The sequence below is a fragment of the Manis javanica genome, chromosome 2 (genome assembly GCF_040802235.1).
Source record: "Manis javanica isolate MJ-LG chromosome 2, MJ_LKY, whole genome shotgun sequence".
In the NCBI taxonomy this organism is placed as follows: domain Eukaryota; kingdom Metazoa; phylum Chordata; class Mammalia; order Pholidota; family Manidae; genus Manis; species Manis javanica.
In genome coordinates, this window is record NC_133157.1 from 104,741,083 (window position 1) to 104,756,679 (window position 15,597).

Below are 15,597 nucleotides of genomic sequence, written 5' to 3' on the forward strand. Positions count from 1 at the left end.
TTCATGATTCCCCTCATGGCCTGCTGATTCTCTGACTGTGAACTTGGAGTATCTCCTGTACCCTGTTGAGAGAAGCTGCTCACATTCTGCCACGGTCTTGGCCTCCACCTGTTTTGAGCTGTGCTAATCTGTTTAGATTTCCTCACCAGTTGGCTGCCATATGCATTTCACCTTTCATGAATTTCTCAACTTTTCTGATATGGCATTGATATCCTTTATTGTTTTGAGCACTGCAAAGTATTTATTTGTTTTTAAATTTACATTCTGTAATTTTAGTGGGACTTTTGAGATAGAAGTAAATAAAGCTTGTTCAGTGCACCATCTCAAAGGGAGCTCTGTAATACAGACTGGTAGTAAAAGATTTTGTCATAAAAGATGTTTCCTTTGTTTCTGATAGTTTTGCACCCATTCAGAATTATGCAAGAATCTGAGTATCAAAGGAGTAATAAATCTAGAGTAATTATATAGAGGATGGAACATGGGAACTCCTGGAAAATTCCTGATAGTTTTCATGTACATAAAACATGATGATAGGTAAGACTTTCCAAGCTACAGTGCTTAAAATAAAGAGCCAAATAATTTAAATTAAATATGCTTATAATTATAATAATATCATATAGTTGTCTTTGGCATTTGTATACCTAATAAATGCTACACTTTTGTGGTGTGATTAGAATCCAAAGGGATACAATTTTCCTCTCTAGTTAAGCATGTAGCGGGGCATGTTAGAACTAACTTTTCTTTTCTTCCTTGCAGTGGAAAACTAAGTTCTTTGTTTGAGTGAGTACTTATGGGAATTTTTAAGTAAAAACAAGGAGCTAAAAATTCCATTCCTTTTTGCCAATCTTTCCTTCAAGCAAAATTATCAATTAATGAAGCATTAAATAATCATGGGCTTCATATTTTTTCACCCTTTTGTACTTGTAGTACTGAATAATTTTTAGCTAGTGCTACAAATGTAGTTGATTAAAGTTATACATCAAAATAAAAAGATACCATGGGAAGGAAAGGGTTATCATGTTTCAGAAATATTATATTAACAAATTACTTATTAAAATTTGCATATTCAGTTTATTTTGAAAATGTCAAAATATCTTGGCTTTCCCCGAATGTCCTTAGGTCTTTCCTTCTTTTGTTCCTTCCTTTTGTGTGTCTCTCTCTGTCCTTTCCTGCTACCTCTTCCTCTTTCTCTTTCTTTTAAAAAATCTTTGTGAGTAAAGTGCATTGTCTTTGTTCAGAGCTCTGCTGTCCAGATTCTTCTTTGTTTGTTCAACTGTTGCTGAGCCGACTGAATATTTCTCCCTATTTCTCTGTCTCTGGTCTGTGGTGGGCTGACCACAGAATACTTTTCTCTGAGTTTTCTTTCTTCCCTCAGGGATATGCTTGATTGTCCAGCTGTCAACATGTGGAAACTGTTATTTATACAGTACTTAATTTAAAATGGGCCACTGTTGCTAATGTCTTTCCTAGCTCAGCACCTCTTTTATTGGCACACCTCACTTTTCCAGAGTCCTTTGCTTGCACTGACCTTATTGTCATTGTATCAGGCAGTATCTGTTACACTGGGAGGATTTTTCCCTGGGTTATACAGTGAGTGCTTTGGCCTATCCTTTGAAGCACTAGGATCATTCCAGCGAGGTCAAGGGCTTTATCACTACTTGGTCTCACCATTGGACAGCATAAACAGTTCATATACAGACCTAACTTTTAGCCAGTTTTTGCAGCATATCCCTTTACAAGCCTTTCCTGGAATATAGGGATTTGAAGAGTTTTATTTTCCAAGGATCCTGTACACCCTCTGTTGGAGATGCTAATGGACAGCAGCATATCCAGGCATTTATTCTGGGAAAATATTAAGTGAAGCCTTTGAAAGCAAGGGCAAGAGAAATACCAGAAGGCCAGCTTGAGATCATGGCACATATAGTGCCAGGAACTGACAGTTTGTATGCCCCAGTCAGGAGTGGAATCTGGTGTTTTTTAATTAATTAACCATAGCAGGTTCAAAGCTGATGACTGTGGTTACAAATCAAAGAACAGTTTTTATGCCTATATCTTAGTTTTCTATTGATGCATAGCAAATTACTGCAAACTTAGCAACTTAAAACAACGCCTTCACTATCTCACAGTTACGGAGGTTGGAAATCTGGCCTGCACAACTGGATTCTCACTAGGCCAACATCAAGGTGTCAGCCACACTGGGCTCTTACCTAGTGGCTCTGGGAAAGAACCCACTCACAGGCTTATTAGGCCATTGGCATAACACATTTCCTTGTAATAATAGGACTCAGGTCCCTGTTTCCTTGCCTCTGCCCCTTCCTTCTCTCTGGCCCCCTGCGTTAAGAACCAGCAATAGCACATGGAGTCGCTTTCATGCTTGAGTCTCTCAGCCTTCCCCTGAGTCTCCAACCAGAAGAAAACTCTGTGTTTAAGGGCTCACATGATTGCACTGATAATCCAGGTAATCCACCCAGATAATCCAGGAAAGTCACCTCATTTTAAGGTCAACTGATTGGTAATCTTAATTACATCCACAAAGTCACCTTTAACTTGTAACATAATACATTCACAGATGTGACACGAAGGGGAAAATGCCATGGGAACAAAATTCTGTCTATCCCAGCAGAAATCACTTACCAGTGATTTGGAGAAGGTTTTGCCCTGTTCAACTTCAGATGTTTAGACAATAAGCATCCTCATTAGTGTGATCTTTTAATTATAAAATATAAAAACTGTACTGCTTTAGATGCTTAACTGAGTAGTCAAATCTTGTCTAAATAAATCAGCTAATATCTACTACTTACCTATGAGCACAAAGAACACATATGGATTCTTTTTATTCATTTGGTTAGTCTTGCTTCGCTAAAGGATATATACATTTATCTTATAACATGAGGCAGGCATCTTAATATGACAGCTTACATATGTATTTCTAAGGCAGATGACTAAATAGTTGCCTATGTATGATGAACGTTTACTACATATAAAATAACAGCTGCCATTTATTGAGCACTGACCAAGTGCCTGGCATTGTGCTTTACTACATATGTTATTAGATTTTCTCCCCACAATAACTCAGTGATGTGTGTATTACAATCCTTATCTTGAAGATGAGGGAACAGACTTAAATAGCAGAAGTTGCCCATATAACCTATCATGTTACAGAGGCAGGATTCAAACTCATATCTGTTTGACTCTATAACCTTGCTTTTGACCACAGTCTTGTACTTTTTCCCAAACCTGACGAAAGTTACAAAGATGGTAATTTGTCTTTGAGAGATACTTCCACCTCCTTCTATAAGTCTTTTTCTACCTTCTGACTCATTTCACCTACTTGCAAAGATAGCCTGTGTCCTTATGCTAGGCTCAGTCGCAGCCCATCGCAGTAGGCACTCTGCCTCACCAGTCCTCCGGAGTTCACGGTTATTCTTCTCTCAATCAAACACTGGAGGCCTCTATCTCAGGACAGCTCTCTGGGAGATGATGAGAACAGCATGGTCAAAACAGTTTGCACCAGGACATAATAATGACAGTAATAAATAATCACAGGTAGTTACTGAGGACTCATCAAGCACCAGGCATCATGCTAAGCACTTACATACATTTTTGTATTTCATTCTCATAACAACCTGATGAAGCAGGTACCATTATCATCCCCATTTCCTACAGGGTAATTTGAAAACAGGACTTGTACATCCTCAGGGAGTGAATGTGTGAGTTTGAAGGGTCTTCTCAGGCTCCTCCGGGCCAACCTAATCCTTTCCAGAAGACTAGGATCAGCCTGTGGCTCAGGCATCTTTGACTACAACCTTCAGTCCATAATTTATTTAATCTCCTCCTTTGTCCTACTGCAGGTCATTTTCTTTCAGAGTCTGGTATGGACACTTGGAACTGGGAATGATTAGGACAGAGCCTTCTCTATAGGCTGGCCTTAGAATCCCAGGAGGGCGCACAGGGCATCTCTGTGGAGAGGAGAAGGAATCCAGAGACAGAACACTGACCAGAGGGAGACAAGCACCTGCCTGAAGCAACCCTCCTGAGGGCTATCGAGTCCAAAAATGTTTTGAGGGTAAAGAGCAAAAGTGTGGCACAGAACAAAGGTGATAGGGCCCTTTACTAGGGGAGCTGCTCCCTTTGACAGGACAGCATATCTGTTGAGAAAGCAGACAGGACTGCCTTCCGGTTCCTTCTGCAGCATCCTGAGTAGCCCAGAAAGCTGAGGGCAGCGCAGGAAGCAGCTCTTGCCTGGAGCCTGGGGTCTAGACCTTCACTTACTGCTTCTGCGGGTACGTTGACTTAGGCTTCTGCTTCAGGCCACTCACTCTACCTAAATCCGCAGAAAATAAAGTTGTGCCTTGCATTTCAGAATAGAGACACTCCAATAACATTAGATTTAAATTGAATCAAGTTTTAAGGACAGCACAGACACTTGATATTCTAAAATAATCCTGCAATGGATCCTTTTGTTGTAATGACAACATTACTCAACTTCCAAATAGAAACTGAGTTTAGATTCTAAGAAACTAGGCCTTTCTTACATTTAAGGTTAAACAGTATCAACTGCCTTTTATTAGGTCTGTCATTGTGTCAGCAGCAACGCCTTTTAAAATATTGTACCCTGGTCATAAAAATGTAACTGAAGTTGTTGGAAAATATAATACTCAGTAGATGAACTGTGACTATCATAGTTTCAAAACCACAAAATGTTGTCTTTATGTAGGAGTGTATGCTTTCATCTTATGTTTTTATCTTCCTCTATGAAGATTTTTACTCTAGGAAAACTAATTTCTTTTTATTTCGAATGCTTCAGAAGTTGGACTCAACAGCATGCCTTTAAAAAAAAACCTCACTTTTAATCTATAATTAAAGCCAAAGTTTTCTTTTAATTTTAAAAGCTTGTCCTTGAACTAAAATAACATGGAACATTTTAAAACATGGCTCCAAGCTGCTGTAGATACATTTTATTTAAACCACAGAGACTGCAGTTGGGTTTCTCAGTGCCAGACTATAAATTATAACTAGCAGAAGTGACTGAATCTCTGGATGTTGCAGTACCAGCAAAGCTGGTTGTTTTTTTGGAGCTGTTCCTCCCTTTGGGCTCTGCACATGAATGACTTAATCCATGTGTTAAGATCAAATGTCATGCCCATTGCCATGCATAGAAAAACTGAACAAATCCTCTTTTGCCTTTGCACGAATTTGATGTGCTCGCCTGCAGAGGAGCAAGGCAGTAGGTAGGGAGAATCACAAAATAGAAGTTGTAAAGTGGAACTAGAACACAGTGAAACTTCAAAAGCTTGGTGAATGATAAAAATATCCTTTAAAGCAGAATGCCATTATTTATTATGGCAGGAAAAGGGGATAATATCCATGATTGAATTATAAAAATATTTTTACTAAGGTCATTTTTGTACTTACTATTCTGGTTTTAGGTTAGCAAATCTATGCCAGTTAGATGTAATAATATATTGTGTTGCTCTAGGTACTGTAGGAAGTGTATGAACATCTGTTATTTTATTTGATCTTCATTATATAACTCTACTAGGTAAAAATAAGGATAATTATTCCAGATTTCTCTCATCGTCGGGAGCAGTGATTCACTGATGCACTGCTGCTTAATGGCAGAGACAGAAAGAGAAGCTGAATCTCTCAGTTCCTCTTCAGGCTCTTTCCACTTAATTTTACAGTGTTCTCCATCCTGGTTAAGTATAGTCAGAATAAAAAAATCGTTCATGGAGTAGAACACTCCAAAACAGTGACTCTTTGCTTACTTGGAGCTCCTCCTCCTGTTGTCCATAGACTGCTTTGAAAGTTGGGTAAAAAGCTTTGGCTCTGTCCCCAGAGACCCATACACCCACCCCATACTTGAGTGGCCCAGATAGCAGCAGGGGCATCGCTGATCTTTTAGGTATAAATATGATTCTCTTGGCCACATTACTCAGCTGTGGGAGGTCAGACCCTTCTGAAGATTTCTGACTCTGCCCGAGGGTTGTCTTCAAAGCATGTGGCACAGTGTACTTTCCAAAGTGCATTCAGGTTATGGGCTGTGCTGCCATCCACACATGTGGTCCCTGTTTGATGTCACATTGATTCAGATATAAAATGGACCCCTTTTCTCAAATGCCACAGGTGCCCGCTATTCTCAGAAGATGTGTACATGTTATAAGGGTGTATGGAAATTTTGGAGGCAGTCATGGAGGGCCTTATATCACAGAAGCAATAATTTTCCCTGTTCTTGTATGTCTTCTAGCCATCCCCCACGGGACTCTTCCCTGCCTGCCCCACCTTGTGAGGTCCCCAGCCTCACAGCATCTCATTAGCCTCAGGCTTCCCCCTTTCACCCTTTCCTACTCACCCCCTGATGCCCCAGTTGCCTCAAAATCACCAAGCTCTTTTGTAATGTAGTATAATCCAGCTCTCTCCAGTTTCGCTCACAAACTCTTGCAGGCCTAACTTTGAATGTTCAAACCCACTCTCCAGGATGCTAAGCAAACCTAAGGAGCCTTATAGGTCAGAACTGTCAGCTTCTTTATAAGGCACTGGTGATGTTAAATGGCAATTTATTTCTTCAGTTACACCTGATTATAATTTTAGGGGTTTCAGGGATCCCCTAAGAATGAACCATCATCCCCACCGTAGGTTTGGAACCCACAGCTTTGAGGTTTCTGGTCTTCTTGGGGACTAGTGCGTTCAGAGCTTCCTTGGGGCCCTTTGGAGCAGAGTTGGTGGTTAGGCACACAGTATTCTCGTGACCACTGTGGGCTGTGTCTAGGTCAGTACAGCTGGTGTGGACGTCAGCTCTGGACTCAGTAGCCCATGGTAGTGGACTTGCCCTTTTGATTCCCCTGGCCTGTCTAGAAACCGAGGGTGGTATTGAAGTTTCTAGGGAAAAAAGAACAAATCAGTTAATCCAGAAAACCCACTCTGGTTCATGCCTGTATTCCTTATAGAGAGAATTATACATGTGTTATTAGGAAAAGTGAAGAATGTGATACAGGAATAAAAAATGGCATAAAATGATCTTAAAAAGTGGTTAGTAATTTTAGGAAAGGAGTCTTTGAGATATTTTTTTCCATTTGATTTAAATCCACAAGGTAAAAGTACCAGAACATGAAACTCATAATGTAGCCCTAAGCTCAATCTTTCAATCCCTTGGCCCTTCTTTCTGCTTTCCAGAATGACTATTTTGTATCTGACAGTTCAGTACCCTAATTATGTTACATGTTCATGTGATAAATTACTCTCTCCAGCAGTCAGTCAGTCAATAACAAATAATCATGGAGAATCCTTTCTATTATGTATTGGAACTAAAACATTGAACACAGCAAACAGCATATAACACAAGACAAGCATTGAACAAAGAAGTGGGTCAAATATTACAAAGAAATACAGGATACTGTATAATATATAATAGAGGGATATCATCTAACTACATTTTTAAGATATTTACCTTTTAATGTGCCCTTACAGCCATTCTTTATATATGTGAGAGCAAATATGAATATAAATTCTTATTTTCCCCCATTTTATATAAAAGGTAGAGACTGTTCAACTCAGTGACATAGAACAACTCAATTAAAAAATGAGCAAAGGACTTGCATAGACATCTCTCCAAAGAAGACATATAAATGGCCAGTAGGATCTGAAAATGCTCAAAATTACTAATCTTTAGAGAAGTGCAAATCATAACCACAATGAGATAGCACCTCACACCCATTGGGATGGCTATTATTAGAAAAAAAGTTAACAAGTGTTGGTGAGGATGTGGGAAAATTGGAACCCTTGTGCACTGCTAGTGGAAATATAAAATAGTGTAACCACTATAAAAAACATATGGTGGTTCCTCAAATAGAATTACCATATGATCCAGCAATTCCACTTCTAGATATATATCCGAAAGAACTGAAAATGGACTCAAACAGGTTTTTATACACCCACCTTCATAACACCCACAATAGCTGAAAGGTGGAAGCAACACAGGTATCTGTTCAGATAAGTGGATAAACAAGTGCGGTACATACATATAATGGAGTAATACTCAGGCTTAAAGAGGAAAGAAATTCTGACAAGTGCTAAAAAATGGATGAGCCATGAAAATATTCTAAGTGATATAAGCCAGTCACAAAATTCCATTTTTTCTATGTGTATATATTCATATTCTTTTTGCTATAAATCTCTTGTTGATATCTTGTTAATTTGAAGCACTTTATGGAGTAAAGAGATTGGATTGTGATATTTATAACAAATATTTTGTCCTAGTTATATATATGCTTTGATTTTCCTTCTGCTTTTTCCCCATGTAGCCTTTTTAAAAAATGTAATTACACATACTGATCTGTATGTCTTTCTCCTCCCTCCCTGGTTAGAAATACCACATTTTAAAATGAATCTATTTCATCTTTCTATTCTCCTCTATGCTTTTCTATTTACTAATGTTCCCATCCCACACTATTTCAGTTATTGAGGCTTTAAAATATTTATATCTGACTGGGCTTATTCTCCCTCATTAATCCTTTTCTCATGGTTTTTCTAGCTATTGTTGCTTGTTTCTTTTTCCTTATTTAGTTTAGGATCAACTTGTTTACTCAAAAAAAACTTATTTTTATTTGGATTGGGTTACATTTATGAAAAATTATAGAAAATTGACATTTTTAGGATATACGATCATCTTATTCAAAAACTTTCATGTGTTCTCTTGTGGCCATTATTAATGTTTCAAATGTACTAAGTAGGTCTTGCACATTTCTTGTCAAATTTATTCCCAGGTATTTAATCTTTTCTGTTGAAAGTAGGGTCCTTTCTTCCATTACACTTTTCTAGCTGGTTACTGCATTGTTTTTATATGAAAATGCCATTAATTTCAGTATGTTAATATTGTACTTTGCTGCTACTGTAAATTTGCATATCATTTTTATAGGGTTTCAGTTGAATTTCTTGTTTTCTTGTAATACAATTATATTATTTGAAAATGGTGATAGTTTTACCTCCTTTCTGAAATTTTTGCCATGGGTTTCTTTCTCTGGCCTATTGCACTGAATTGTATCTCCAGTACAGTGTTAAATAGTGACAATAGTGCACATTCTTGTTTCTGACACTTGCGGCAATACGTGTAGTAATATTTTCCTGTTACGGATGAAGCTGCCCTTTGGGTTTCAGTGCATGCCTTCAGATTATGGTTTAGAGTTTGAAAATCTGTGTTCAGATTATTTTCTTTATCACTAACCAAGAAACATTGGGGACATCATCTAACTTCTCTAATTTATTTCCCTGTCTATAAAATGAGTGAAAGAAAAATACCTGCATCACAGAGCTGTTCATAATGATTGTGAAAGCACTTGATAAGCTGTGCTATATAAATATCCTTCATTATTCCTGTTTCCTCCTGCACAGGATGCTTCTCTAAAAACTCTTTTAGGAATGGTAAAACTGGATTTCCCTTTGTGGCTCTGAGCCTTTTTGTAATTCCATTCACAACCCAGTTTCTACATATATTCCAAGGTTGGAAAGAAAAAGTGCTTTTTGAACGATGAGCAAATTCCTTTGCTGACATTTAACCAAAATGTATTCCAACCTGAAGCTTTTTGGAAGGCTAAGAAAATGTTGGTTGCCTTCTTGTAAAAAAGTGAAATAAAAAATATTCATGTGCCTCAGACTTTCCTGACTCTGTGTGTGTGTGTGTGTGTGTGTGTGTGTGTGTGTACACTGAGGTGGTGTTATTTTGTGTTTATCAAGATTTTTGGTTGTGAAAGCGTTCCTCTCTGCACCCCCCTCCAACTTTGGCCAGCATTGAGAGGGCCATACAAGCTTGATTCAACTGTGTATCTTCTGTATACTAGTTCCAGTTAGCGATTGTAACATTTCCTTCTGTATTAGATTCTGTGTCTTGGACCATCAATTGCATGTCTGAAAATATCAATGGCTGTTCATCCTTTCTTAGACATAACACTGCCACCTAATAGCCTTGACTGCATGTTAAGTAATTTGTGCATATACAATTTTTTTATTCCTTTTTAAAAAGGAGCTTCCATACTAGGTTCTGTGCAGAGTGATAATCTTGGTCCAATCTGGTAAGATTTGCAAATCTACTTTCCCTTTGTAAGAAACCACCCAGCAAGTGGATCCACAGCTTAGAAGGTTTCATTACTTTAAGCTTGATTTATCAGCTCTCCCCCGCCTCAACCCCCATACCCAGAAAGTCAGGTGTGTGCCATTGTATGTCCCCTGTGTTTTCTAACCCTACTGACCTTCCTCTTTAAGACAACACTCTTAGGACCTAGCTATCAAGCTGTGAATGTGATTTTTTACGAGCAGCATCAGACTTCTTGGCTTTGGAGATGCCTCTGCCTTTGTCATGTGGCTGGGCTTCAGAAGAGAGTTTCATACTCCCTCATTTTCCTGGATTCGGTTCTCTGACTACACGTCGAATCTGAGGAATCTGCCCTCTCTGGAATGATTGTGAATGCAGTTTTGCATTAAAAGCTAATGAGGCCTTAATGTATTCTCTCGGGGATTGATATGAGGAGGATGCTCTCGTCTCCAGCACATGTTATAGATTTCTTTGCTGACCTTAAAGGCACACACATTTGAAAACATATTCCTTTATTTACTTATAAGTCATCTTTTGTGACTCTCAAAGCAAAAGCACAATGAGAGAAAACAGTGGAGGAATATACCATAAGGTTCATCCATGGAGTCAGAGGGAAAGGCTTTTGTAAACCCTTGCTTATTAAATGTCAGTGGTATTTGCTTCAAGAGTAGCAGTACCCTTGTTTTCATTAGTTTACAGAGTGCTTATCAAAGCAGACTTAGTAAGTTAGAATGAAAGCCAAAATAGAAAACATTAAGTGAATCACGTTAACAACTAACCCCAGTACAGACACAGCCTTATCTACTAGAGGGAGCTGGCAAAGCAGAAGACTTGTGGCGACCTCAATAGACCACCACTCCAGCTGACCGGCTCATCCTTAAGTGAATTCAATAATAAAACAGGAGTCAGGGAATAAAATATGTCCATTTCAGTGGGAGAAAACTCGTCATGATTATATAAATTAAAATGAATGAGCAACTTAAAAAAATGACAGTATGTGTTCAGTTTACCATTTTTCTTACTGGATAAACTTCAGAGGACAAAGACAATCTCCCTCTTGTTCACTACTGTATTACCAGCTGTTAGCAAAATAAGGAAAGATTTTGTTGATTGACTGGTTTATTGATTGATCACTGGGGAATATAAAAAGTACTTCTACCCTCAACACGATCTTAGTTTGGAAAGGAAAGTATGTATATCTTTTGTTATACGTATAATAGCAAGCAAAGTAAATATGATGCACCAGAATCAATGCTCAGGTAATCAGGAACAGACTCTGTGCCTTGGAAGTGGTTTACATAATTCCAAAAGCAAAATTTTGCATTTAGCATAAGACATAGTGGTAAAACATTGAGCTTTTGCTTTCTACTGATAGTGTAAACATTACTCCAAGATGTAGTCTCTGGAAATAATTTAGTTACCTCTTACTTTTATATGCATAATCTGTTCTGGAGACTTGTTGCAAAAACTGATGGAGAGTTATTTTCGTTAAGTGACAGTTTGTTTACTAGAAATTCCTTGAAGTCTTGATGGTTATTGAAAAGATTGAAATAAATGCTGCCTAAAACTGCCTGGTGCAGAGCTACTCCACACCTCCCGAAGTAATACCATACTTTGTTAGTAAATCCCCTAAAATCCATAAAGGTCATGCAGACAGCTCCCTTGGTAAAATGAAATATTTATGCTTCAATCCCAGAAACATATTGTGGATCATTTTGTTGTTTTACGTTAGAGGTATATAGTAAATGATTCCAAAATTATGGAAGCCAAATGTCATTCCCTCCAAAAGAAGTTTGTGTAATATCGATTTATCTGTGGGTAGATGACTGCTCAGTATAATCAAAGGCAGACTTTGTCATGTTAGGGCTAAGTAAACACAGCTGAACATAAGCAAGTAGGACTACAAGGCTTTTCTGAGCTTTGCCAATAGCGTATGACCTTGGAGAATGCTGTTTCTTTACTACAGTCTGCTTTGAATGGAAAAAAAGAATTCTTTTTGTTTCAAATTAACAAGTGATGATTAGAAGCTTGTTATGTTCTAATTTTTAGATGCAAAACAAATGAACATCATGCACGCACGCAGCGAAAAACCACCCTCCTGAGGGAGTAATTCCTTCCTTAGGGAGTTGAATATGTGAGAGCCGATTTAAATGGAGTTTCTTTCTAAACGAAAACCTTTGTTTATTTGTATTTTTTTTTGTCTTTGTGCCATTTCAGTACACTATAATTGTGTTCCACAACCACTAGAAAATGAACTTTATGATTTATCCATTCTTTAAAAAGCATCTGTCCTCAATAGGAAAGAAACTTTGTCTTGTCGTTAACTTTCAGTTTTCAGTAGAAATAAGTTCGTATTAAGTATTTCATGTCAAAAGGTGACTTTAAGTGAGAACTTTGGTAAAAGACGGCTTATTAGAGATTTGTCTTGAAGTGTAGAGCTTTTCAATATTCTCTGACTGACTAGCAGCCAGATAGATCCTCTGCTCCTTTCGTTCCTTCACTTAAGGAAACTATTTCTTCTCCCTTCCCCCTTCGGGTGCATATTCCTTCTGAAAGTAAATGCAGTATGTGTGAAGGGTGTGTGACTAATAAAGATTTCAGAATAACTCATCTTTCAAGACATTGGTATTTTACACTTTCCCAAAAATCACATTTGAATAAGATTAGCTGAGCATATGGGAAAATACTTAGAACTATGTGCTAAAATATTATTCTGTAGTTAAGACCCATCCTTATTTATTTGTATACCTCTATTTCCAATATGCTGGTGAATTTCCATGTGAAAATGAACGCTTTGAATAGAAAATTGCAAAATAGTTCTAAAAGTAATCCTGCGGTGCAGTTTCCTCTTGCTTTGCTCAAGGGGTGGCATCAAACATCTCTTAAGAGTACATCGACGTCCACACTCAAAGCACATAGCACTCTCAACACATCAGAATCACACTCATTATGACCTACCTCGTCCAAAGGGAAACATGCACTTTCTCTTTGCTTCCCTAACAGAGAATGCCACCCCCGCCCACCCTGTCCTCCAAGGCGAAAATCGCGGAGGATTTCAGACCCATGCCTCCAGCTCCCCGTCCCGTCTAATTAAGTCAGCCCTGTTTATCGCTCTCAAATCTTGCCTTGTAGTTCCCACTGCTACTTCCTGAACCTCTGGACTCCCCACTTCTGTCAGAGGTTCCTTTCAGCCACACCAAAAAGAGTTTCCCAAAGGAGTGGTGCGACGTCATGATGTTGCACTGTCATACAGCTGGTCTGTTGACTTGTGTTAACCTTAAAAATAAAACAGTCAATTCTATTACCAGCAAAAATAGGTTTATTCTGGAATAGCAGAGAATTGTAATTTAAGACATGCAAGACACAGCAAAGCCATAGGCAAATCTGGAGAACGAAGGAGAGGAACAGCTCTTTTATAGAGAAAAGGGCCAAATTGAGAGACTAAGCAAAAAGTCCATTTTGAAACTACACCTGTCCTGACTGCTCATTGGCTGAGTTGTGACAATCTCTCATTGGCTGGGCTGTTGCCAAGGAGACAGAAACCTTTTTCTTATGGGGTCTGCAATTGATAAGGAGTGTTAGTATGAAAGATTTTCATTTCTTAGTTTTCTTGGAATGCTTTCCCCCATCTTCATCACCTCAGGCCTGTGCTCTCCCCTCTTTTCCATGTCTTGGCACTCATCTCGTGATAATATTGGTTGGGCACATCAACAGGAATGGAGGGGGCTGCTTGCTGCTGGAAGCAGTTGCCCAGGGCCCCTGCCCTGCTGTCCCAAGGGTATCACCTCCTCTGGAGTTTCTTTCACGACCACCATCCCCATGCCCCTGCCATTGCCCCCTCCCCTCTATCTCCACAATGAGCTGTCATTTATTTACCAAACTGTGAGTTGCTTGTCATGAGTATTTCTAGGGCCTATCACAGAGCCTGACATCTAGGATGCATTCAACGTATGTTTGCTGAATGAACCAGTGAACTCATGAATAAGTAAATGACAACATGGAGAAGAGCAGATTCTGTTACACTTAAAATTAGAAGACATGGCTTCTAGTATAGCCCTGTTATTTACTAACAATTTGCCCTTGAACCTGCTAGTCATCTTCTCTTGAGTCTCAGTTTCCACATTTTAAAATAGGGAAAATGATATGTGTGCAGTTAGTTAGCTCTTCATAGAAAATTCTTAATAACGAAGATTAGAGAAGTAGCTTTAAGAACTTGGAATCTCCAAAGCTGTTTCCTCCAGATTCAAATGCCATATTGTATCCTGAGTAAGGACCTTCACATTTAAAACTTCCTCTAAGCAATTAAGAGTAAACACCCTAACATACCTATGTGATTGTGTGGATTTTATGTCTAAGTACTAATCCAATAGCTGTTACTTGCACTAACCCCAAAAATGAACAGCAGAAGACCAGTTGCTGACATAATCCTGGAGTTTGCCTTGTTTTGCTCATTCTCACTCCTCTCATCAAAGATTCCATCTCAATGTTTTGCATATAATGGCTACTAAGCAACTAAAGTGACCTCCAAGCCATTGCAAAACTGAAATCTCCATAATCTGAAGTCTTGCTCTTTTGAGAATTTTCCACACTAGAGCATCTTAGACATAACATGGCTGCCCTTGACCTCACTTAGACAATTCAAATACAAAAATTATTTTGAATTGTTATGTTACTTGTTATCTGTTCCAATTCAAGGTAAATCTTACACATTCACCAAAGTTTGCTGCCACTACAGAAGGAGTATTTGCAATTGTAGAATAATTATAGCTGCTGTTTATTATTACTGGGTGTCTAGTGTCTTACCGTGGTTATTTCTAAATTCTGCAACATTCCTCATTGTTCAGTATTTTTGTATCTATTTCGCCAATGAGAAAAAATGAGGCTCAGAGAGATTAAGTAACTTGCCCCAAACCACATGCTAATAATAAGCAACAGAACTGGGATTCAGACCCCAAGCTTCTCTAGTTCCAAATCCTCTTTCCAGCTACCTCACTGTTGGGGGAATAAAGGGTGATTAAGTAAATCCACCCTTCACAGTTTGCACTGATTAGCGGTGAACAGGTGCACTCATATTTCTCAATTCCAGATAAACCAAAAAAAAGACAAGAATCCTTTTAAAAGCAGCTATCGGAATTAGAGTAACTAATTGGCTATTCTCTTTCTCTGTGTCTTAAAGACTGCTAAAGTTAGCATGGAATTTCCATCTGAATTCTTCAATTAATATGAGTTCTAACTCCCATTTCTAAAGCAACCTTTTGATACATGCGTCCAACACTTGCCCAAAACAACTCCCATTACTTCCTATTTTTGTCAGTATAAAAATAATCTTTTTTCCCATTTCTGGGTCCACTTTCTGCCAATTATTTTGATTATTACAATGATTAATCATGTGAATAATTAATGCATTTTTACCCAGGGCTTTTCACCATTGCTCATCTTTCATTTCTTTATCTTCTATGAGCTCCTGTAAGTCAGCACAAATACAGATTCCTTGCTCCTTTCACTTTGAAACT

At 38.4% G+C, this 15,597-nt stretch overlaps 1 protein-coding gene across 8 annotated transcripts in view; it reads left to right on the forward strand.

The window, feature by feature from the left end:
• MKX (mohawk homeobox) overlaps positions 1 to 15,597 on the forward strand; it is a 55,052-nt gene that overhangs the window by 24,983 nt on the left and 14,472 nt on the right. The window contains exon 6 of one of the 8 annotated variants that reach the window (XM_037026788.2): positions 3,852 to 15,572. The exons of the other annotated variants lie outside the window; for them this stretch is intronic. Within the exon in view, the coding sequence (XP_036882683.1) occupies positions 3,852 to 3,898 (47 nt within the window). The 3' untranslated portion in view covers positions 3,899 to 15,572. Of the gene's footprint in view, positions 1 to 3,851; positions 15,573 to 15,597 lie in introns of those variants that run through there. 8 annotated transcript variants of the gene reach the window in all.